This window comes from Megalobrama amblycephala, linkage group LG11 (genome assembly GCF_018812025.1).
Source record: "Megalobrama amblycephala isolate DHTTF-2021 linkage group LG11, ASM1881202v1, whole genome shotgun sequence".
NCBI lineage: Eukaryota > Metazoa > Chordata > Actinopteri > Cypriniformes > Xenocyprididae > Megalobrama > Megalobrama amblycephala.
In genome coordinates, this window is record NC_063054.1 from 10,586,088 (window position 1) to 10,610,001 (window position 23,914).

At 37.5% G+C, this 23,914-nt stretch overlaps 1 protein-coding gene across 1 annotated transcript in view; it reads left to right on the top strand.

Annotated features, from left to right (window-relative positions):
* Window positions 1-18,847, top strand: part of adcy1a (adenylate cyclase 1a) — a 61,420-nt gene extending 42,573 nt beyond the window's left edge. The window contains exons 14-20 of the mRNA XM_048208637.1: window positions 154-280; window positions 2,126-2,242; window positions 7,852-7,998; window positions 8,128-8,226; window positions 11,750-11,864; window positions 12,915-13,039; window positions 15,079-18,847. Of these exons, the coding sequence (XP_048064594.1) occupies window positions 154-280; window positions 2,126-2,242; window positions 7,852-7,998; window positions 8,128-8,226; window positions 11,750-11,864; window positions 12,915-13,039; window positions 15,079-15,387 (1,039 nt within the window). The 3' untranslated portion in view covers window positions 15,388-18,847. The remainder of the gene's footprint in view (window positions 1-153; window positions 281-2,125; window positions 2,243-7,851; window positions 7,999-8,127; window positions 8,227-11,749; window positions 11,865-12,914; window positions 13,040-15,078) is intronic.
* Window positions 18,848-23,914: the final 5,067 nt, after the last annotated feature.

The following is a 23,914-nucleotide window of genomic DNA, read 5'->3' on the forward strand; positions in this document are numbered from 1 at the left end:
TCCCAAACTGAGGTTTGTGAGTTGGTGAAAAGATTATAAACATAAAATAATTATTGCAATATTAACTTAAAATCTCAGCAAGTTGAAGTCAATGTTTTTGGTCAAAAGGCTGAATTATCTGATATTCTGATGGGTGTCATTGTGTGTGTGTAGAGGTGGATTCTTTCACACACATGGCTATGACCCGGTTCTGGCAATGCTGTTGTTTTCTGGAGCTCTGGTGCTTCACTGCAGACAGCTGGATCTTAAACTCAGACTGGACTACCTCTGGGCCACCCAGGTGAGCGCACCTGTGTGTGTGCTTGTTTTCATGATTTATGACGAGGACACAAATTTGTATAATGACATGGGTTTTACACTGGTATTATGACGTAAACATGAAACAAGAGGACATGAGTCCTCATATTTAAAATAGCTTTAAAAACATACTAAACAATGTTTTATTAAAAATGTAAAACGCAGAATGTTTTCTGTGATGGGTAGGTTTAGGAGTAGGGGTAGTGTAGGGGGAGAGAATATACAGTTTGTACAGTATAAAAACCATTACGCCTATGGAATGTCCTCAATAAGATAGCAAAACAAACCTGTGTGTGTGTGTGTGTGTGTGGGTCTGTCATTTGTTACAGAGAGCTAAAATACTTAATAAGCTCACAAGGAGCAAAATGATGCATAAAACTGCGTGAAAGCTTTGCGCACATTGACCCTTCAAAAGTTTTGGGATGTTTTAATGTTTTTAAATTAAGTATCTTATGCTCGAGGCTGCATTTATTTGATCAAACAACATACTGAGAATCATTATTCATTTATAATGTAAAATTAATTTAAAATTTAAAAATATGTACGGTACAGTCCAAAAGTTTGGAACCACTAAGATTTTTAATGTTTTTAAAAGAAGTTTCGTCTGCTCACCAAGGCTACATTTATTTAATTAAAAATACAGTAAAAACAGTAATATTGTGAAATATTATTACAATTTAAAATAACTGTTTTCTATTTGAATATATTTGACAAAGTAATTTATTCCTGTGATGCAAAGCTGAATTTTCAGCATCATTACTCCAGTCTTCAGTGTCACATGATCCTTCAGAAATCATTCTAATATGCTGATCTGCTGCTCAAGAAACATTTAATGTGTACAATTGTACAACATATTTGTGTACAATATTTTTTTCAGGATTATTTGATGAATAGAAAGTTCAAAAGAACAGTGTTTATGTGAAATCTAATCTTTTGTAACATTATAAATGTCTTTACTGCCACTTTTGATTGATTTAATGCATCCTTGCTGAATAAAAGTATTCATTTCTTTAATTTCTTTTCAAAAAAATAAAAATAAAAATTCTTACTGACCCCAAACTTTTGAACGGTAGTGTATAATGCTACAGAAGCTTTGTATTTCAGATAAATGCTGTTCTTTTGAACTTTCTATTCATCAAGGAATCCTGAAAAAAAAAAAGTACACAATCATAAATGTTTATTGAGCAGCAAATCAGCATATTAGAATGATTTCTGAAGGATCATGTGACACTGAAGACTGGAGTAATGATGCTGAAAATTCAGCTTTGCATCACAGGAATAAATTACTTTGTCAAATATATTTAAATAGTAGACAGTTATTTTAAATTGTAATAATATTTCACAATATTACTGTTTTTTACTGTATTTTTAATTAAATAAATGTAGCCTTGGTGAGCAGACGAAACTTCTTTTAAAAACATTAAAAATCTTAGTGGTTCCAAACTTTTGGACTGTACTGTATATTTTTAATTTATTCCTGTGATGGGGAAAAGGCTGAATTTTCAACATTTTCAGTGTCACATGATCCTACAGAAATTGTTCCAATATGCTGATTTGGTACTTAGGAAACATTTCTTATTACTATCAGCTGCCTAATATTTATATGGAAATCGTGAAACCGAAAATGAATGACCTACACCTTTAACCGAGAACACTAAAATATAAAGTGATAGACAAGCTACTTCAACAGCAACAGTGCCCTCTGGTGGATGCTTATTTTCAGACTGTAATTATAAATATTTTATTATTAAACTCTCCAGTGACTGTACAGATATTACAGCTAGTATGAATATACAGTTAATTGTTAATATGTCTATTTCATCCTCAGGCTGAGGAGGAGAGAGATGACATGGAGAGAGTGAAGTTGGACAATAAGAGGATTCTGTTCAACCTGCTGCCTGCACATGTAGCTCAACACTTCCTGCTGTCCAACCCACGAAACATGGTCAGATTTCATTTACAGGTCACAGAGAATAACCTTGAAGGGTTAAAAACAACACGAGTTGTCATTTAACTTCCATAGTGTGATAGGGTGACCTTATGTGCCATTTTCCCAGGACGCGTCCTGTCCAGGATTTCTAAGTTGCATAAAATGTAGTTTTGGTTTTGTTTTCATATTTGCAGAAGGTAATGACTAAAAAATTATTTTACCAATAGCGTGCATTCTACATAATCGACCAATGGTGGCTTGCGAGAAGGCTGGATCTACAGAGAACGGTCAAAGCATTGCAAATACGACAACACTTTAATGCATTGCATGAAGACTGTCAATAAGAACAGTGGCTTGCACAGACCTCCGTTTAGAAATCGCGTTCCGGGGGCACATCAATATGACCACTTTCACGATTAAAGAGGTAAGGGCTCAAGCCATTTTAGGCAATTTAGAAATCCTGGACAGGACGCGTCCTGGGAAAATGGCACATATGGTCACCCTATAGTGTGACATATTTATAAGAAAACCAGCATATTCAGCTGGAGTGAAGTGGGAAGTGGGCCTTGATTTATCCATTATGGTCTGATTCAATAATATTATTGGTCTTTACTCACCCTTATGTCATCCCAAGCATGAATGACATTCTTTCTTACATGGAACACAGAGGATATTTTGAAGAATGTTGGGAACCAAACAACATTTGAACCTGTTGAAAAAAAAAAATCTTAAAGGTGCCCTTGAATGAAAAATTGAATTTATCTTGGCATAGTTGAATAACAAGAGTTCAGTACATGGAAATGACATACAGTGAGTCTCAAACTCCATTGTTTCTTCCTTCTTATATAAATCTCATTTGTTTAAAAGACCTCCGAAGAACAGGCGAATCTCAACATAACACTGACTGTTACGTAACAGTCGGGATCATTAATATGTACGTCCCCAATATTTGCATATGCCAGCCCATGTTCAAGGCATTAGACAAGGGCAGCCAGTATTAACGTATGGATCTGTGCACAGCTGAATCATCAGACTAGGTAAGCAAGCAAGAACAATAGCGAAAAATGGCAGATGGAGCAATAATAACTGACATGATCCATGATAACATGATATTTTTAGTGATATTTGTCTTTCTAAATGTTTCATTAGCATGTTGCTAATGTACTGTTAAATGTGGTTAAAGTTACCATCGGTTATTACTGTATTCACGGAGACAAGAGAGCCGTCGCTATTTTCATTTTTAAACACTTGCAGTCTGTATAATGCATAAACACAACTTCATTCTTTATAAATCTCTCCAACAGTGTAGCATTACCCGTTAGCCACGGAGCACTATCAAACTCATTCAGAATCAATGTAAACAATATAACAGTATACAATACTCACATAATCCAACGCATGCATGCCGCATGCATGACGAACACTTTGTAAAGATCCATTTTGAGGGTTATATTAGCTGTGTAAACTTTGTTAAGGGACTGTTTAAGGCAAGCGCGAGCTCTGTGGGCGGAGAGCACGGGATTTAAAGGGGCCGCAGCCTGAATCGGTGCATAGTTAATGATGCCCCAAAATAGGCAGTTAAAAAAATTAATAAAAAAAAATCTATGGGGTATTTTGAGCTGCAACTTCACAGACACATTCAGGGGACACCTTAGACTTATATTACATCTTTTAAAAACATAATCTAGGGCACCTTTAAAATATCTTTTGTTTCACAGAAGGAAGAAAGCCATGTAGGTTTGGTATGACATGAATTAATTTCTGGGTGAACTAACCCTTTAAGGTAGTCCAGGGGTAGGCAAGTTCGGTCCTAGAGAGCCGCTGTCCTGCAGAGTTTAGCTGCAACCCTGAAAAAAAACTTATAGCCTTAGTAATCCTGAAGAGCTTAATTAGCTTGTTCAGGTGTGTTTGATTAAGGTTGGAGCTAAACTCAGCAGGACAGTGGCTCTCTAGGACCGAACTTGCCTACCCCTGAGTTAGTCGTTTCATAGGCAGAAAAACACATTTTTTTTCTTCAGAATGATGTGCACCGATACGCACAATAAGACCATTTCCATTTATGTAGGCTAAACTAGATCCATTTTGAATTCATGCTGTCTAATAATGTACATCTCGGTTGTTGTAATTCCCGAAGTCACCACTTCATGGCAATGTTGTTGTGATCCAGCTGCTAATTAGGTGAGAGGTCAGCGCAGATGTTTTGATGATAGCTTGTGTTTTGATGATGTAAATAAGATAACATTATGATTGTGTGTAGTGTAAATGCTTTGTGATCTCACTGCCAGGCTTTGTTGTGAGGTCTTATGAACACAATGAATGTGTGATGACACTCCCGTTATGCCGTTTGTTATGTTATTTTATGTTTGCTGCATGCTCGACACATGCCACTCGCCTCTTTTCCTGTCCAAGATCATTTCCAAGGAATTGATGCAATCAGACATCCTGAAATCTGTTACGGTTGCTCTGAAGCAAGCATCCTCTGCTGAGCGTGGAATTGTATTGTAAACAGTGGCACAGAGAAGTGAAAATCTTGGACATACAGTAAACACAAAAGTACGCACAAGATGTAACCATCACTGGAATTATTTCTTTGGATTCTTTTCCATTTCCTTTTATTTAAATTTCAATTAACCTCAATTTTAAACACTATGTTCTTTTACTACAATGAAGGCTTGGAAAGAGTGTACAACTGTTGCAGAGGTTCACTTGTTTTCTTACTTCGAAAACACTCTAAATTAGTTTTGCATGATTTTTTAACGTTTTTCTTCGACTGTTATGATGAAAACACTTTTTCTTAAAACTTTTACATTTTATCCAATCAAATGTTTGGGGTCAGTAAGTTTTTAATTAATTCTTTTATTCAGCAAAGATGCTTTAAATTGATCAAAAGTAATAGTAAAGTTGTTTATAATTTTACAAAAGATTTCTTTTTCAAATAAATGCTGTTCTTTTGAGCTTTGCATCATGCATCATGGTATTAAAGGGTTAGTTCACCCAAAAATGGAAAATTCTGTCATTAATTACTCACCCTCATGTCATTCCAAACACGTAAGACTTTCGTTCATCTTCACAACACAAAGATCTTTTTGATGAAATCTGAGAGCTTTCTGTCCCTCCATTGACAGCTATGCAACTGACACTTTGATGATTCAAAAAGTTCATAAAGAGATCGTAAAACTAATCCATATGAATTGAGAGGTTTAGTCCAAATTTTCTGAAGAGACATGATGACTTTATATGATGAACAGACTGAATTTAGGCTTTTACTCACATATAAGCATTGATCAGCGAACATAAACAGAAGATTGACGAGCGAGAACAAACCTCTTGCAGAAGCACGACACACGAGAATGAACCTCATTGGTTCCTGTGGAAGCTCAAACGTGCTGCGTAAGGGCCCCGGTATACTTCAAACGAAATCGAAGAACGAACTGATGTGACGTCATTTCGAACAAAATCAGGCCAAAACGAAGTTCGTTTTGTGTTCTTTTTGGAAGTTCGAAACGGCTTGCCAAAGCGAACTTTCAGGAAAAGTTCGCTTCAGCTGCAAAACACCTTCATACTACCATTAGTCAGTGATGATAACGTAATAGGAGGTGTGCGCTGAGGCTCCGCCTTCACTCGCGTGGAATTTTGAGTGTTTGAGTTCGTCGAGGTAAGAGCTTTGCAGGTGAAAACATGAACACACTGGATAGCCGCTTTATAGTACAAAATGAAGTTGTGCTTGTAAAAAAATGAGGCACTAACACCGTTTTTCATGCTTGATACTGTAAAGCTGCTTGATTTTAAGCAATCTGTTGAATAAAGTGCTATATGAAGACGTGACGTGACTGGAGTGCTAATTTGCAGAGCTCGTGCTAACATACCCATGTTATGATCAGACGTTTTTCTGATGCTTTCTGTAATAAATGCTTGCTGTTTTCTCATTTTTGTTGTGTTTATTTTGTTACTGAGAAGAAAGTGTACAGCACGTATTCACATATTCATCTAACCGTCGCTCTCAGCAGTGTGGGCGGCATCAAACGTTCGTTTACAGTATATCGCAGCTCACGCATTTCGAACTACGTTTTACCCCTAAAAAGTATACCGGGACCTTAACACGAGAATGAACCTCATCGGTTCTCGCACGTGTCAAGCAAACATGCTTGAGCTTCTGTTTACCACAACTGATGTGAGTTGATGAAGGTTTTTATGTGAATAAAAGCCAAAATTCAATCTGTTCATCATACAAAGCGATCATGTCTCTTCAGAAAATTTGGACTTAAACCACTCAATCCATATGGATTTGTTTTACGTTCTCTTTATGAACTTTTTGAAGCATCAAAGTGTCAGTTGCGTAGCTGTTAATGGAGGGACAGAAATCTCTCAGATTTCATCAAAAAGATATTTGTTTGTGTTCAGAAGTTGCAGGTTTGGAACAACATGAGGGTGAGTAATTAAAGGTGCAGTACGCAATTTCTGAGAAACGCTGTTGGTATTTGAAATCACCAAAACAAACCAAAACCAAAACTCCAAATCTTGATAGCTCCACCCACAAATTCATAAACATGCTATGTAACACAGGCACCTCCCCCCCTAATGAATGGACACGCCCCTTACTGCTGATTAGCTACAACTGTGTTTTGGTGATCGGCCCGATCCACTTTCAACAGTGTTTCTCAGAAATTGCTTACTGCACCTTTAATGACAGAATTTTCATTTTTGGGTGAACTGTCCCCTTAAGCAGCACGACTGTTTTCAGCATTGATAATAATCAGAAATGTTTCTTCAGCAGAAGGATCAAAAAACACTGAAGTCTCAAGTAATGATGCTAAAAGTTTTACCATCACCAGAATCATTTTTTAATAGCAAAAATATTTCACAATATTACTGAGAGACTTAGTACAAATTTTAAAGAGTAGTGTAAAATGGCTAACATCTGCGTATGATTTCAGACTAAAGCATTTACGTGACACTTAAAGGGCTAGTTCCCTTAAAAATGAAAATAATGTAATTCATTACTCACCCTCATGCTGTTCCACACCCGTAAGACCTTCGTTCATCTTCAGAACGCAAATTAAGATGTTTTTGTTGAAATCCGATGGCTAAGTGAGGCCTGCATAGCCAGCAATGACATTTCCTCTCTCAAGATCCATTAATGTACTAAAAACATATTTAAATCAGTTCATGTGAGTACAGTGGTTCAATATTAATATTATAAAGCGACGAGAATACATCCACAAGATAGCAAATTGTTGCTATGGTTATGACCAAATCATAACTTTGGGAGTGACTCCTGTACTCCATACATTCACAATGATAAATAAAGGGAGTCACTTCTGCATTTAAATGTGGTTGTCACTCCCAAAACCTTGCAGTGTGTACATGTCTACATAGTAAATTAAAGACTTCTCTTTCAGAAGACCAAGAAAAATCCCATTTTAGATGGACAGTCAATCTAATGTACTCTACTCTTCAATATCGACATTAAGATTTGCTTTGACCACAGTCAATTCATGCGTGTTGTAATTACTGTAGTCTTACCTTCTCTAAGCGCTGTTATATTCCCAGCTCAGAGTGGATCAGTGGTATCGTCCCCTGAGGGTCTCATTGTCTTTTTATTTCCTGCTCTTTCACTGTTCCAGGACCTGTATTATCAGTCTTACTCTCAGGTGGGCGTCCTGTTCGCCTCCATCCCCAACTTCAATGACTTCTACATTGAGCTGGATGGAAACAACATGGGTGTGGAATGCCTCCGGCTGCTAAACGAGATCATTGCTGACTTTGATGCGGTGAGAATTTCTTGTTTCCCAGTCCGAGAAATGTATGTTTTGGCTCAGTGTGTGAGTTACCTTAATCCCACTCTAGGCTTTATTTATTTCTCCGTCACACCATCTCTCTGTCTCTTTCTCTGTCTGTAGTTGATGGATAAGGAATGCTACAGAGACATTGAGAAGATCAAAACTATTGGCAGTACTTACATGGCTGCGGTCGGACTCGTCCCCACTGCGGGATCCAAGGTACACTGAGTGTGTGTGTGTGCGTGTGTGTATGTGTGCATACACCGCAAAAATCATTACATCAATCAGAAGTTTTGCCTTATTTTCAAGATACAATTACTTGAACTTCAGGTCTTGAAGCAAAGAAAAAAAAAAACTTGTTTTTAGGAAATATAAACTACCATTCAAAAGGTCGGTAAGATTTTTAAAAATGTTTTTAGACATATATTTTAATTTTTTTTATATAAGTATATAAGTTTGTTGTCGGTAAGATTTTGTAATGTTTTTAAAAGAAGTCTGTAATGCTCACCAAGGCTGCATTATTTGATTTAAAAATACAGTAAAACTGTAATATTGTGAAAAATGACTATAATTTAAAATAACTGTTTTCTGTTTGAATGTCTTAACATATATTTTATATATTTATATATATTTTAGTTTTTTTTTTCAGGATTCTTTAATGAATAGAAAGTTTAAAAGAACAGCATTTATTAGAAATGCTATATATTACTGAAATAATGTATTTACTGTCACCTTCGATCAATTTGCTTTGCCTTGCTGACTAAAACATTAATTTATTAAAAATCTTACTGACCCCAAACTCAAAGTTTGAATTTGTCTTACCCTATTATTTATTTGTTTAGTTTTAAGCATAAATGTAACAAAATAGGTAAGGTTTACACTTAAAAAGAAGAAAACTTTTTAAAATTATTTATTAAAATAGATATATTTTATGAAAACAAGTCTTATTTTTTGTACACAATTTTGCTTTGCTCGATTAAGGATGTTATATATATTTTACATGAAAAAAAACACAAATTAATCAATGCTTTCTTGCAGTGTATGTGCCTGTGTGCATCATGAGTGTGGGCCCTAGTGTGTGTGTACACACGTGTGTGTGTTTAAGTGTGCGTGTGAGATCTTGAAAAGTGAGAGCATCAAGAGAGAACTTGTGTGTGTGTGTGTGTGTGTGTGTGTGTTTGACCTAAACTCAGATTGGGCGTATTTGCATTTGGACTTAAAAGGTGAATATCTCGTCATGCTACCAGTCAAACCTGCCATTGCTTTTGAAAGCAAAACTAAGATTAAATGCGAACACACATGCATTTGTTTTTCTATCATAGTGGAGGCTTTCAATTGACTTTGACAGCTATTTTTATACAGAACTAATGATATTTTCTCCAAACCCTAAAGCTAACATAAACACACAGCTCACATTAATTAAAGGGACAGTTCACCCAAAAATGAAAATTCTGTCATCATTTACTAACCCTCAAACCTGTATGACTTCCTTTCTTCTGTAGAGCACTAAATAAGATATTTTGAATAATGCTTGTAACCTAACAGTTTTAGTATCCATTGACTTTCACTGTTTGGACCAAAAAAGAAAGTCATACAGGTTTGGAACGAGATGAGGGTGAGTAAATTGTGACAGAATTTTTGGGTGAACTGTCCCTTTAAATCTCAGATTGCTGATGTAATGTTTCACTGCAGTTACATAATATGACGTGATCAAAATGATATGATATGAAAAGTAAAGTTCTGTCATCATGTATTCACACTCATATCACTCTAAACCTGTAGGATGGAACACAAACCTCCACGGAGCACAAAAGAAGATGTTCAAATTGTCCAAGTTTCTCTTTTTCATAAACTAAAAGCAAGTTACTCTGAATTCCCATTCGCAATTCCACATATTTAAACTTTTTAAAACAGCAGTCAGGATTCTGAGAGAGAAGCAATGTAAATATCAGTCTGTTTTGAACACAAAGTTATCATGATATGACTTAAGACAAATTGGTAGGAAGTACAACCCGAATTCCGGAAATGTTGGGACGTTTTTTAAATTTGAATAAACTGTAAACTAAAAGACTTTCAAATCACATGAGTCAATATTTTATTCACAATACAACATAAATAACATAACAAATGTTTAAAGGGAGAAGTTTCAATGAGCTCATTTCAAAAAAAAAAAAAAAAAAAAAAAAAGACATTTGGAAAAGATTTAGCTGGGAGAACATCTAGCAACTAATTAAGTTAATTGATATCAGGTCTGTAACATGATTAGTTATAAAAGGGATATCTTAGAGAGGCAGAGTCTCTCAGAAGTAAAGATGGGCAGAGCTGTGAAAGGGTGTGTAAAAAGATTGTGGAATTCTTTAAAAACAATGTTCCTCAACGTCAAATTGCAAAGGCTTTGCAAATCTCATCATCTACAGTGCGTAACATCATCAAAAGTTTCAGAGAAACTGGAGAAATCTCTGTGTAAGGGACAAGGCTGAAGACCTTTATTGGATGCCCGTGGTCTTCGGGCCCTCAGACGACACTGCATCACTCATCGGCATGATTGTGTTAATGGGCCCAGGAATACTTCCAGAAACCACTGTCGGTAAACACAATCCGCCGTGCCATCTGCAGATGCCAACTAAAGCTCTATCATGCAAAAAGAAAGCCATATATGAACATGGTCCAGAAGCGCTGTTGTGCCCTGTGGGCCAAGGCTCATTTAAAATGGACTAAAGTGGAAAAGTGTTCTATGGTCAGACGAGTTCAAATTTGACATTCTTGTTAGAAATCACGGGCTAAAGAGGAGGGATCGTGTTATAAGCATTAAGTTCAAAAGCCAGCATCTCTGATGGTATGGGGGTGCATAAGTGCATACGGTATGGGCAGCTTGCATGTTTTGGAAGGCACTATGAATGCTGAAAGGTATATAAAGGTTTTAGAGCAACATATGCTCCCCTCCAGGCGACGTCTATTTCAGGGAAGGCCTTGTGTATTTCAGCAGGACAATGCAAAACCACATATTGCAGCTATTACAACAGCATAGCTTTGTCATAGAAGAGTCCAGGTGCTGAATTGGCCTGCCTGCAGTCCAGATCTTTCACCTATAGAGAAAAATACGTCAAAGACGACCACGAACAGCAGCTGGAAGCCTATATCAGGCAAGAATGGGACCAAATTTCAAAACCAAACCTGCAGAAACTCATAAACTTGATGCCCAGATGTCTTCACACTGTTTTGAAAAGAAGAGGAGATGCTACACGATGGTAAACATGCCCCTGTCCCAACTATTTTGAGACCTGTAGCAATCATCAAATTTGAAATGAGCTCATTTTGTGCATAAAATTGTAAAATTTCTCATTTTAAACATTTGTTATGTTATCTATGTTTTACTGTGAATAAATATTGGCTCATTTTATTCATTTTATTCCCAACATTTCCGGAATTCACATTCTAGTATTATTACTTTTAAAGTGCTTTTGTATCCATTTTGGATCTTGACAGCTCCTGGTCACTTAATGCTTTCATTTTTTGGAAAAAGAAAAAAGCAGCATGATCATTCTGCTAAATATGTTCTTCTTTGTTGACAAAAGAAGAAAACGTCACACAGATGAGTAAATGATGACAGAACTTTCATTTTTTGGGTCAAATATTCCCATATTCTGATTAGAAAATCACCCGACACACTCTCTGTTTATTATACAGGCATAGAAGTGGCAGTATAATGTGTTTCTGTTTGCTCTCTCTTGTCCCTGAACAGGTAAAGAAGTCCATTTCTGCACATCTGTGCACAGTGGCTGATTTTGCCATCGAGATGTTTGACGTTCTGGATGCAATCAACTACCAGTCCTACAATGACTTTGTGCTTCGAGTTGGTGAGTGACCTTGTTTGAGTGAGGCGTCAGCCATGTGTTTGTGTGAGTTAATGTGCGTAAATTAGTGTGTGTTCTTGTGTACGAGTAAAGGAAATACGTCAGTAAGTGGACACATTGTGCCGGACATCCCGCATCCAGTAGGATGTCCTGAGTGTAACATATTTTGTAGGGAACAGATTACATATAACAAACACTTAAGTGCACTAATGCACAATAACGAATAATCTACACTACACGTCATTAAAAAATGCAAAACATTCTTGTCAGGGACTTGCTACAAATAATTTTTAATGAGAACGGCAGAAAGAAAGGAGAACGGGCACAATCCTGCACAACTGGTCCAAACGAGTGATCTGTAATTACATTTTTAAGTCTCTTGACAAAATATAAACTTGCAGTTATGAGAAGTAATTATACTACTTGAAATATACTAGTAATGTAGTAATATATTTTCTGCTGATGTAACCAAGGCCATTTTTTTTTCAGTAAAAAATAATAAGATAAAATTATACTATTTTTATAAACATTACAGCTCAAAAGTTTTTGGTTCATTATTAATCAAGGACACATTAAATTGATCAAAAGTGGCAGTAAAGACATTTATAAAAAATAAATATTTCTCTTTCAAATAAATGCTGTTCTTTTAAACTTTCTGTTCATCACAGAATGAAAAATGTATCACAGTTTCCACAAAAATATTAAGCAGCACAACTGTTTTCAACGCTGATAATAATCAGAAATGTTTCTTGATCATCAAATCAGCATGTCAGAATGATTTCTGAAGGATCATGTGACACTGAAGACTGGAGTGATGATGCTGAAAATTCAGCTTTGATCACAGGAATAAATTGCATTTTTCAAATATGTTCAAATAGAAAATATTTTTTTATTATTGTAATAATATTTCACAATTTTACTGTATTTTTGATCAAATAAATGTGAACATAGGAGGCTAAAAAATCCTGTTGAAATATGAGTCTGTTTTTCATGGAAAAATTAGAGATAAGGGAAGTTAAATCTGATTACTGACTGATTTGATTCATTGGTCAGGTATCAACGTGGGTCCAGTGGTTGCTGGAGTGATCGGGGCTCGCAGGCCTCAGTACGACATCTGGGGAAACACAGTCAACGTCGCCAGCAGAATGGACAGCACTGGAGTTCAGGGCAAAATACAGGTAACACGCTGTGACTTACACAACCCTTACAAAAATAATTTTAAGTACACTTAAGTAAAGTTCAAGTATATTTTTGGGTATACTTTATGTAGTAAGTGTACTAATATTAATGCACTACTTGTAAGTGTACTATTTCAATACTACTTGAGACTAAATTGGTCCACTTTTTAAGTGTATAAAAGTATACTTTTAAGTATAACAGTAGTAAACTTTGAGTACACAACTAGTTTACAACTACGTTTTTCTTTTGTAGTGCAACTGCTACATGTGAACTTATAGGTATAGTTTGCTAGTTAAATACATGTAGAATAATTTTTAGTTTATAAAAGTACACTTTGAAGTATACTCTCAGTAAACTTCTAGTTTAGTAGTTTTATACTGCAAGTATACTTGTAAGTTTTCTTTAAGTGAACTTAACATCATACTTATAGTTTTTATATATTGTTTTTGCACTTTAAGTATACTACTATGTTCCTATTTAGGTATTTTTATACACGATATATATCTTTAACTGTACTTTAACTCTTTCTCCGCCAGTGTTTATTTTTTGTTGCCAGACAGCACCAGCATTTTTGATCATTTTCACTCTGCAACTACAACTTTCATGGCCCCAGAGTATTTTGTTGAATGAATATCTGAACATGCAATATATATATATATATATATATAAAAAAGGAACAGAGCTTCTGCTTAAAAAAAAATCTAGCTTCATGCATTTGTTTTTTATCAACACTTGAATGTCGATAAGTATCATAAAAAAAGCAACATTTTAAACAAAAAGTTACGAAAATCGCATTTTTGTCAAAAACTTCATCCGGATCGGATCAAAACATAGATGGAGTAGATTGAGTCCATCAACACCCCCAAAGCTTGTACCTCTTCAAGGGTTCGACATTTCATTCGGTAACGTTTGACAGTTTTGATTTATATGCTGTTTAATGTTTGATGACCGCGTCATTTTATATGTGCATAAGCAATGCTTCTATCGTTTGTCTCTGCTTCTTCTTCGCCTGTGTTTTGATCCAGAGATTCTGTACTCTTTCAGAAGATGCATAATAGTGCCCCCTACTGTATAACAGTGAAAACATGGATTGACGGAAAATTCCGTCAATGGCGGGGAAAGAGTTAAGTAGATTTGAAGTAAATTCCTACGTACACTACCAGTGGACTACACAAAAATTCACATACTCAGAATTAGGAACATGTCTGTTTTCTTTATAAATCAATATTTTTAAGCAATGTAAGTTTATAAGACAGTATGTAAAACTGTGGGGGAAAAGTATTTAATAGGATACTTAATCAAAAGTGTAAACACAAGCCAAGTATACTTAGAATACTTCATTATGCTTTTAAGTATATCTCAATCAAATGATTGAGTACAAGTATAGGCCAAATATATACTTAGACTTTTCTGTCAGTATAAGTCAAGTATACTTAAAGGGTTAGTTCACCCGAAAATGAAAATTCTGTCTTTAATTACTCACCCTCATGTCATTCCACACCCGTAAGTCTTTCGTTCATTTTCGGAACACAAATTAAGATATTTTTGATGAAATCTGAGAGATTTCTGTCCCTCCATAGACAGCTACGCAACTACCACTTTGACGCTTTAAAAACTTCATAAAGAGATCGTAAAACTAATCCATATGAATTGAGAGGTTTAGTCCAAATTTTCTGAACAGACACGATTGCTTTATATGATGAACAGATTTAATTTAGGCTTTTATTCACATATAAACACTGAGCAGTGACCATAAACAGAAGCTCAAACGTGCTGCGTAACACGAGAATGAACCTCATTGTTTTCGCAAATGTCAAGCAAACATGCTTGAGCTTCCATTGGTTTACCACAACTGATGTGTGAGTTGATGAATGTGAATAAAAGCCTAAATTCAATCTGTTCATCATATAAACGACAGAGTCTCTTGAAAATGTTTCATTTTTGGGTGAACTAACCCGTTAAGTGTAATTTTAAGTACATAAAGTACCAGCATGTCACTCCAAACACATCTGAATTTACTTTGCTTCTACATTCCCAGGTGACAGAGGATGTCTTCCGCCTACTCTCTGGTTATTATCACTTCCTGTGTCGTGGCCAGGTCAGCGTGAAGGGCAAAGGTGAAATGCTCACCTACTTTCTGGAGGGCCGAACCCCGCAAGACACGCTCCACACGCAATCCAAGAGTCTGGAACGCGGGTCGAGCCCATGCATCCGGACCAAGCTGGGGTCCGCGCCCGCCGTCAGCAGTTACGGTGTGAAAAGTCACACCGTAGGGCACATCGGCACCCCAAATAACAGCATTCTGTACCTGCCCTCCGTATCCGTCGACATGGAGATGGAGGTGTGATCGGCAAGTAGACGGGTTCGGCGGTGATCAATCGATGCATTAGTAAATCAGAGGCAGGGAGGGAAACCGAATACAAGGTAGGAAGTGGGATGAAGAACGCGGAGAGACGGGACAGTTTTGCACTGAGGAGAGAAACATTCAAACTTGCCAAACGGAGAAAGGCCCTGCCCCTTCACGCAATTACATAATAAGCATGTATGTCTTTACGTCTGCACGTATGCGTGTGTTTTATTGAGTCTTCCCCAGACCAACAGGATATCAGGGTCTCCTACACGGGAGCATGCGATCTACTGCAAAGGCAGCTTCACACCAGCCGAGGAGACATGTATCCAGCGTGTGTGTGTCTGTGTGTGTGTGTGTGTGTGTGTGTGTGTGTTTTATCTTGCAACTGAAAATGTCAAGAGATGCCACGGTGATGAATACTTCGAACACGTGAGCGGCGAGGACCAAACGTTCCGATTCAAAACAGCGCTGTATTTTGTACATGACTGAGTCAGGCGACGAAAGGGAGAAACACGTGTTGTTGTTGTTTTTTTTGTTTTTTTTTTAAAGACAAAGGGAAAAAATGGCTCCTCATATTGAGATGTGCTTTAAATAAATTGTTTACACGAAGAACACGTCACGGGTTTACAGACCTGATAGCAAAGTTATTCCCAGCTCTTCAATTTACAGGCACTCGTCTGCGGTTGCGGAGCGAGCGAGAGAGAGAGACAGAAACAGATCGGCAGAAATACTAAACAACCGCGGTGAATCAGAGACTGCAATGATTTACTAGCAAACACTAACGCTATGCTGTTTTGTAATCATTTACAGAAAGTCGGTCGAGTCTGTGACGTGGGTAAATGTTTAACTTTGCGTGGGTTGAATCAGCACAGTTTTCCTGTATGTGATGTGAGTACGCACTTGGTGCTTGGACAAAACATCTGTATGCATTTGCTGCTGCCCTTTGCCCTCTGGGATATCCTTTCCAGTAATAACATGACAATAGAGCCAATGTGAAATAATCTTGTGTTTGATAAGCATCGAGGACACAAAATATCGATACAGTCGCTTCACTGCTTGAGAAGCCAGCACAATCGAAGCTGATAATAGGCTACTAAAAGCAACCGAATTGGCGTGATATAAGTACATCTATTCCACGTATGTTTTTCAAAGTGGCACTTAGATCAACGGTAGCATCTCTCCCTGTGCTCGCGGAACGATTGAACATGCATGATATTTTAGTGCTGGATGTGTCATGTGCTCTGTAGGTCTTAGGTTAAACATCTGGATTTTAGTGCATCTGTTTCAGAGCATGCTCTCGGTTTCGAAAGCCTCACGAGCCTCATTTCATACGAGCTAAGAAGTATCTTTTGGTTTACTTTATGTGCTATTACTGTATCTTTGATAGATTTCCCACGATGCCTAGGGAATGAAGTTTGGCTTCAAGCATGCCGTTCTGCATGTCCCTCTCAGCATGCCGTAATTCTGTCACGTCGCTCTATTTGATGACTGATTTGTGTCTCTAATGCATGCCTACTGCAAAAACAAACCAAGGGTGAAAAGTGTCGAAGATATGTTGCGAAACATGCTTTAGTAGCACTGCATGAGCCCAGAATAATGGCCTTGATGAAACGAACCATCTTTTATTTTAATCACAATCTTTATCCGACGGCGTATCCGCTTACCTGTTCCATGCGTGGTGCTGTGGGGAAAGCTTTCTGGGAGTTTTGTAGCATTGGCGCCTTGTCGAGCTCTTGACGTGACTGCCTTTTTATCCAGGGTCTGTAAGAAAAAGTGTATTTCTTTTGAATATGTGCCAACACACATGGTTACCAACATATCAAACCATGTTCTTTTATAGCGTAACTTTGCGACATTGTGTACTCTCATACGGACGTGGGGCTTAATACTGACTCGCGAATGGGCTATTCCTTTTTATTTCGATGTTCCTTTCATGTATTCAGGAATGCTCTCTCTCTGATTATACTTTTGGCCACATTTAGCTTCATTTACCATCAATACGGAATTCCGCATATTTAGCGAGGAGTAGTTTTTCGGTTTTTATTTAATGAATATGAATGCCAAAATGCTTATTGTAACACTGAATATTTCAGATTCTATGATCCAACAAATGTAGCCAAACAGCTAAATGGTTCTATTTGATATGGCTTAATATGATCTATTTTGACTACAGTGGCCTAACTTACTGATGTTATGAACATTAATGATATATTAACTTTAATAATGCATAAAGTGTGCACAGTAAAATCATAGAATAGATTTTCATGTCGATTAGATATTTTCATATTTGATACGGGTCAAAATTATTGTACGTATTAAATATATTGTAGAGTAAACAAAAAGAGTATTTTATTGATGATTTGTAATATTTGTGCTATTTTTGGGGTTGCAATGTATTTATTGAGATGGTTCTATGTGAATGTAAATTTCATATTGAGATCTTTTATACTTGTGTTTGCACTGTTCGGGAATAAAATAACAACGAGAGATGACGTTGGGCTTCTGCGTGTTGTTTGCGACGATCTGTGTTGTCGTGGCCGTGGCCGTGGCCTTGACCTTGAATAAGGAGACGTCAATCTATGGACTGATTGTGAGAGTGAACGACCGGCGAGTTATGATCTTGCATAACTCGGGAAAAACAACTGGGGCAAACAAGGAAGTCAGTTTGGTCAGTTGAGTCAATTTGGTAATAATTATTATTTTATTTTACCAGTTTCCTCTCCTGCAAAAGCCCATGCCTTCCTGCCAGGGTATTCGCATTAGATTAGGTGCTTGTATATTTGTGCGAACTAAACATCAGTGATTCAGAACATTGAGGCTTTAGGAACTGCCGTAGATCCGGCCTATTGTCCCACTTCTCTTTTCTGCATATTTCCTCAGTTTTCAGACTGAAAGCGATTTCCCACATACAGGATGTACCCGTTCCGAAGCATTTTGGGGAACGGGGGAAAACAAAAGAGTCTTATCAAGCTGGCATGTGTAAGCAGCAAATAGACAGGATGTGGCATATCATACTGCCGGAAACAACTGTATGAGAAAAAAAAACTCATATATACAATCACATCAGGCCAGGGTGTCAGGATGGATGGACCTTTCAGCATGACACAGAGAGAACCACTCTCGTTGCCAAAGTTACCGATTATTGTGGTCTTCTGAGGTCAAATGATCACTCTTAACTTGCAATAGTGTCAACCTGACATGATCCTAGTAAAAACAACCCTCCACAACAACAGAGGAAAAATAAATGCCGTACGACTGCTAAAGGAATTTTGCCCCCCAAAAAAAGTAATTATTTACTCAACCTCATGTTGTTTTAAACCCGCATGACATTTCTGCACTCTTAAAAACTCTGGTTCTGTCAGGAACTTCCTATACTGTACAGTATAGATCCTTTTAGAACATTTTATGGATTTAGTTTCAATTTATTTTTAATTTGAATAAAATTTTATGAATGAAACTATTTGTAAACATACTTTATCACTAAAAAAAATTAAATAACCGTTAAACACAAAAGTATTGTCCACTCATTTAAGACATTTCTCCTTCTTGGCATAATAAAAGGTTTTTTAAAATTGAGTCAAGAACACTAGGGTTCTAAATAGAACCCCACTGAGAGTTTGTGGAACAAAAAAGAAGTTGCAATAATCTTGACACGCTTTATTTGAATGAACGTGAATACGATTTGAAAGTTACAGCTGAGAGGAAGATTTCCAGTGAGAAATTACTTTTTGGTCTGTTCTTCACTTATATCAGATAACTTGGAATATAGCACACAATTTGTGTTGGCTGCTCTTATGGTGTTTTTGTCATGCTTAGACTGAGAAATATGTGACCCCTGAGAAGGGGTTTGCTTTAAACTAAAAATTCTGTCATTATGCCTTGTGTCACGCTGAACAATTTTATTCAATGGAAGAGACTCTTTTTCATACAACAAAAAATGTATGATGGTCACTGGCTGTCAAGTTTCAAGTCACATTTTCACATTCACAAAGCTGAATTTTCAGCATCATTACTCCAGTCTTCAGTGTCACATGATCCTTCAGAAATCATTCTAATATGCTGATTTGATGCTCAAGAAACATTTCCTACTAACAATTTTGAAAACAGTTGTGCTGCTTAATATTTTTGTGGAAACTGTTATACATTTTTTTCAGGCTTCTCAGATGAAAAAAATAAAAACAGCATTTATTTGAATTAAAAAAAAAAAACACTTTTGTAACATTTATAAATGTATTTTTATGGTCATTTGATTTAATGCATCCATGCTGGATAAACATTTTACTGAACCCAATTTGATCCACTTTTAAAAATGTCTCAGGATTATGACTATAACCATGATTCCCTGAGAAGGGGAACAAGACACTGAGTGTGTTTACACGCACCCTCATACTGCAGTCATAATGGGATTTTAGCAATATTGCGGTTAAACTTTACCTCATGTAAACACAATACTTCGATCAAACGAATACGATTAAGCTCTTATTCGTAATAACCATAATCGCAGTAAACTAGGTGTTGTACGGCAATTTTAATCACAATAAACAGGCATGTAAACACCTTAATTGCATTATTACCACTCTGACGAAAGTGCGCATGTGCTCAGACGTACATGGATGCCGTGTGCTGTTCACACAACTTCATGAATGAACTCTGTGACATTATTCTGAAGTTTTCTCTTCACTAAATCACTAAACTCAGTCAACACAACTCACTGCACAGTCTCTGCTTCATATCTTCATCCAGATGGCGCGAAGAACAAGATGGCAGCGTAGGCAAACCCAGCATTGCGCTGTTCATCACGGCGCCAAATAATATCCAGTATGTCCATAAAAATTTATTTTGAATTTAATGTGAGTAAATTAAGCCGGTAACATGCATCTGAGTGTGTTATAACCGTACTTATTAGCAAATAATTAGAGTAATGACAATTGCATGTAAACTGGAGTGAAGAGTTCTGCTTGTGTCATGTAAATTATTTGTGCAAATGTAAATGTAGTCACTGTGTCTTGGATCGGCGCTATGGGGCAGTGGCATCAGCATGACCGGTGTCTGAAGCACGTGTCAAACGTGTCAATTTTATTGGCCTACGTCAGTCCATGACATCACAAGCGAAGCGCCCGTGTGTATAAGGCGTGGCAAGGAGACACAATGACTGCTATCAGGATTGCATCACTATGAGTGCCTCCAACTCCCTCAAGAGCTGAATGTGCTCATGCAAAGGCTAAACTACCATCCCTCGGGAGAAAATCAACGAAGAACAAAGCTCCTTACCGTGAATTCATCATGATGAGCACATCTAGCTTCTCCACGCACTCCACCAGAGTGTTTGTCTTACGCACATACAAACAAGCCAGTCTTGAAGACAAAAGAGCTGATGATGTGTATTACAGGAACCCTCTTATATGCACGGGCACTCAGCTAGTGACATCATTGACTGTCCTTGGTCAATAAAAATTGGTGTGTTTGGCACACATGCTTCAGACACCGGTCACGCTGATGGCGTTCCCCCATAGCATCAATCCAAAATGTGTTGAGTTTCTACTTTGAAAGGGAACTAGACTAAATCATTTTACACTTGAATAAATAATTGTAATATTAAAAAGTGTTTGTTCTATTTTTGGTCATGTCTTTTCTCACTAAAGGCAGGAACACACCAAGCCGACGGTCGGCCGTTGGGCAGTTTTTCTTTGTCGGCCGACTAAGTTTTCTCAGAGTGTTCCGCACAGTCGGCTGAAGTTGTTTTTTTTCGGCCGATTCGAAGTGTTGAATCGGCGTTGGAGCTCGTCGGTCCGTCGGGCCATCTGATCATTCTGATTGGCTGTTCAGCTACTGCCGCCAGCTGGTTTGGAAAGGCATTTCATCTCACGCAGACGCAGAACTGACGTGCTACTTGGCCGTCGGCTGTTTAGCGTCGGTTTGGTGTGTCAGGGCAACTTCGGACACAGACGCTGCCGACGTGAGCCAACCCCTGCAGTCTGCTTTCGTTGCCACTAGTTCGTCGGCGTCGGCTTGGTGTGTTCTGGCCTTAAGGCCCTGTTTACACCTGTTATTAAGATCAGATCACAATCGGACTAGACTGGCACATACCTATTTACACTTGGCATTTTATATCCGTCTCTTTTGTCCACTTTCAATCACTTCTGTCCTGATTTTTTCAAGGAGAGGATTAATGGGCGGGTAAATGTATGAGCTTTTTCAAATCTTTTGATCTAATGATGTTTTATTAACAAAGTTCAGGAGAAACACGTACAAATGATCTATCTAATCATCACGTCTTTCCAACCAGCAGTCAGCAATCAACACATCTACCCAATCAGCATGAGTGGAGACGAATATATATATATATATATATATATATATATATATATATATATATATATATATATATATATATATATATATATATATATATGACAGTTTTCAGCATCTCCTCACACTTGCCTGGTTACTTTCCTAACCAGAAATACGGGGGAAATATTCTTGGTTTGGGCCAAAATACTGAGCTCAGAGCCATCTCCTCGGACATCACACCAAACACGCATACTACTTTATCCAATTATTTGTAAGTGTAAACTCATGAAATGGACAAAAAAAAAAATTACATATGAGGTGCATGGAGATGATGGAAACACACAGAGAGCAGCAGCTTTCATTTCTGATCTGATAGCCATAAGATCACGCAGAATGAGTGAGTGTGTGTTAGAAATCAGGAATGGTGAGAGAACATTGTTGCTGAACACCCAAGTTTGGTTTGAGGATGAAAAACATACCAAGCACAAAGTTTAAATCCCGTCTGACAAGCATGCTTCCCATAACGTTTACGCATTAGGTCAGTAGGTGGAGAATAGGTGGTCTTTTGTGGCTGTTCAAGTGCATTCGACCACATGAGTGTTTACGGCTACCTCTGGTCTGGAAGTGATTGAAAGCGGACAAGCTCAAAACGTTTAAGTTCCCATTTACACCTGTAACCGACCAAAACACATCTTAATACCAGGTGTAAACAGAGCTTATAATAAATTGGTGGATGACGCCAACTCGACAGCACCTGTCCCCATTAATTTTCATTCTATAGAAGAGCAGGCAAATTCTCAATGAGTTTCTGTGAGTGTTCAACAGAAGAAAGAAAGTCAAAGCAAGAGGGTGAGAAAATGATGACAGAATATCTTTTGTGTGTGTGTATGTGAACCATCCCTGCTGCCACTATGCAGGAATGAATGCAATGGAATAATCAGCCCTGCCTATCGAACCTGTTGTGAGTTAACAAGCTTTGCTTATGGAAAATCTCCAGTCTTTATCCCTGTACCTGTCGTGTAGCTCACATACTGAAGCAGTGGCAGATCAGGCCTGGGCTTGCCTTTCTAGCACTTAACCAAACCCATTCCTTTCCTCATCTCTCAAATGATAATCTCTGCCCTCCAGCACATCAGCGCTCACAATGACTTTCGTATGAAGATGCTCTCTCGCACTCCCATTTTTCCTCCCATCAAACAACTTGCCAGAACTTGTCTTTTCCCCCTTTTTAACTGCCAGTCCCCTTTTACTGGAAACTGTAAATGGTTCCTGCTAAACGAAGATGTGTGTGTGTAGACTGTGTATATGCTGATGAGTAAGGCGTGGGAGTGTTTATTACCTGAGGGGAGGAAATGACTCATGACTTTTTTATGGCTGACATACCAAGATAAACAACAGCGCTAACAGGCCATCAGCTTGCACACTTCAAACCCGGCCGCTGTTTAGATCTACGCAACTACTTGATTGGGCAAGACGGCCTCAGATCAGCGTGGGGCTAATGATCAATTTCCACTTCAAGTTAGCCAACTGAACAATCGTGACAAAACACACAAAGCTTTCAGGTGTACAGTATAGGCGATTCAGTATATCTGATAAGAGAATCCAACGGTGGACCCAAAGCTGCCAAAGACTGGATGTGTGATGGTTTGTTTGCACTGATTGTGTCATAGTGTGATTTTACTCTTGAGTGCTCTTATTTAAGATCATAAAACACACAAATAAATCATAAAAGCTGTCATAGCACTGATTGTGTTAATCAGTGTTCAGATTAATGGCTGTTGAATGCTGAACACATAATATGCAAAATACATTGGTTTCATGTGTTGCTATTTGATATGTTGATAGACTTTTTACTTAAACCCAGACTGACTTTAATTCAGAACTCACTTCAGAATTAAAATGTCCTGATAATTTACTCACCCCCATGTCATCCCGGATGTTTATGTCTTTCTTCAGTTGAAAAGAAATTAAGGTTTTTGTGGAAAACATTCCAGGATTTTTCTCCATATAGTGGACTTCACTGGGGTTCAACGGGTTGAAGGTCCAAATGTCAGTTTCAGTGCAGCTTCAAAGAGCTTTACATGATCCCAGACGAGGAATAAGAGTCTTATCTAGCGAAACGATTAGTCATTTTCAAAAAATAATAATAATAATATACTTTTTAACCACAAATGCTCATCTTGCACTGCTCTGTGATGTGCCATGCATTACGTAATTACATTGGAAAGGTCAT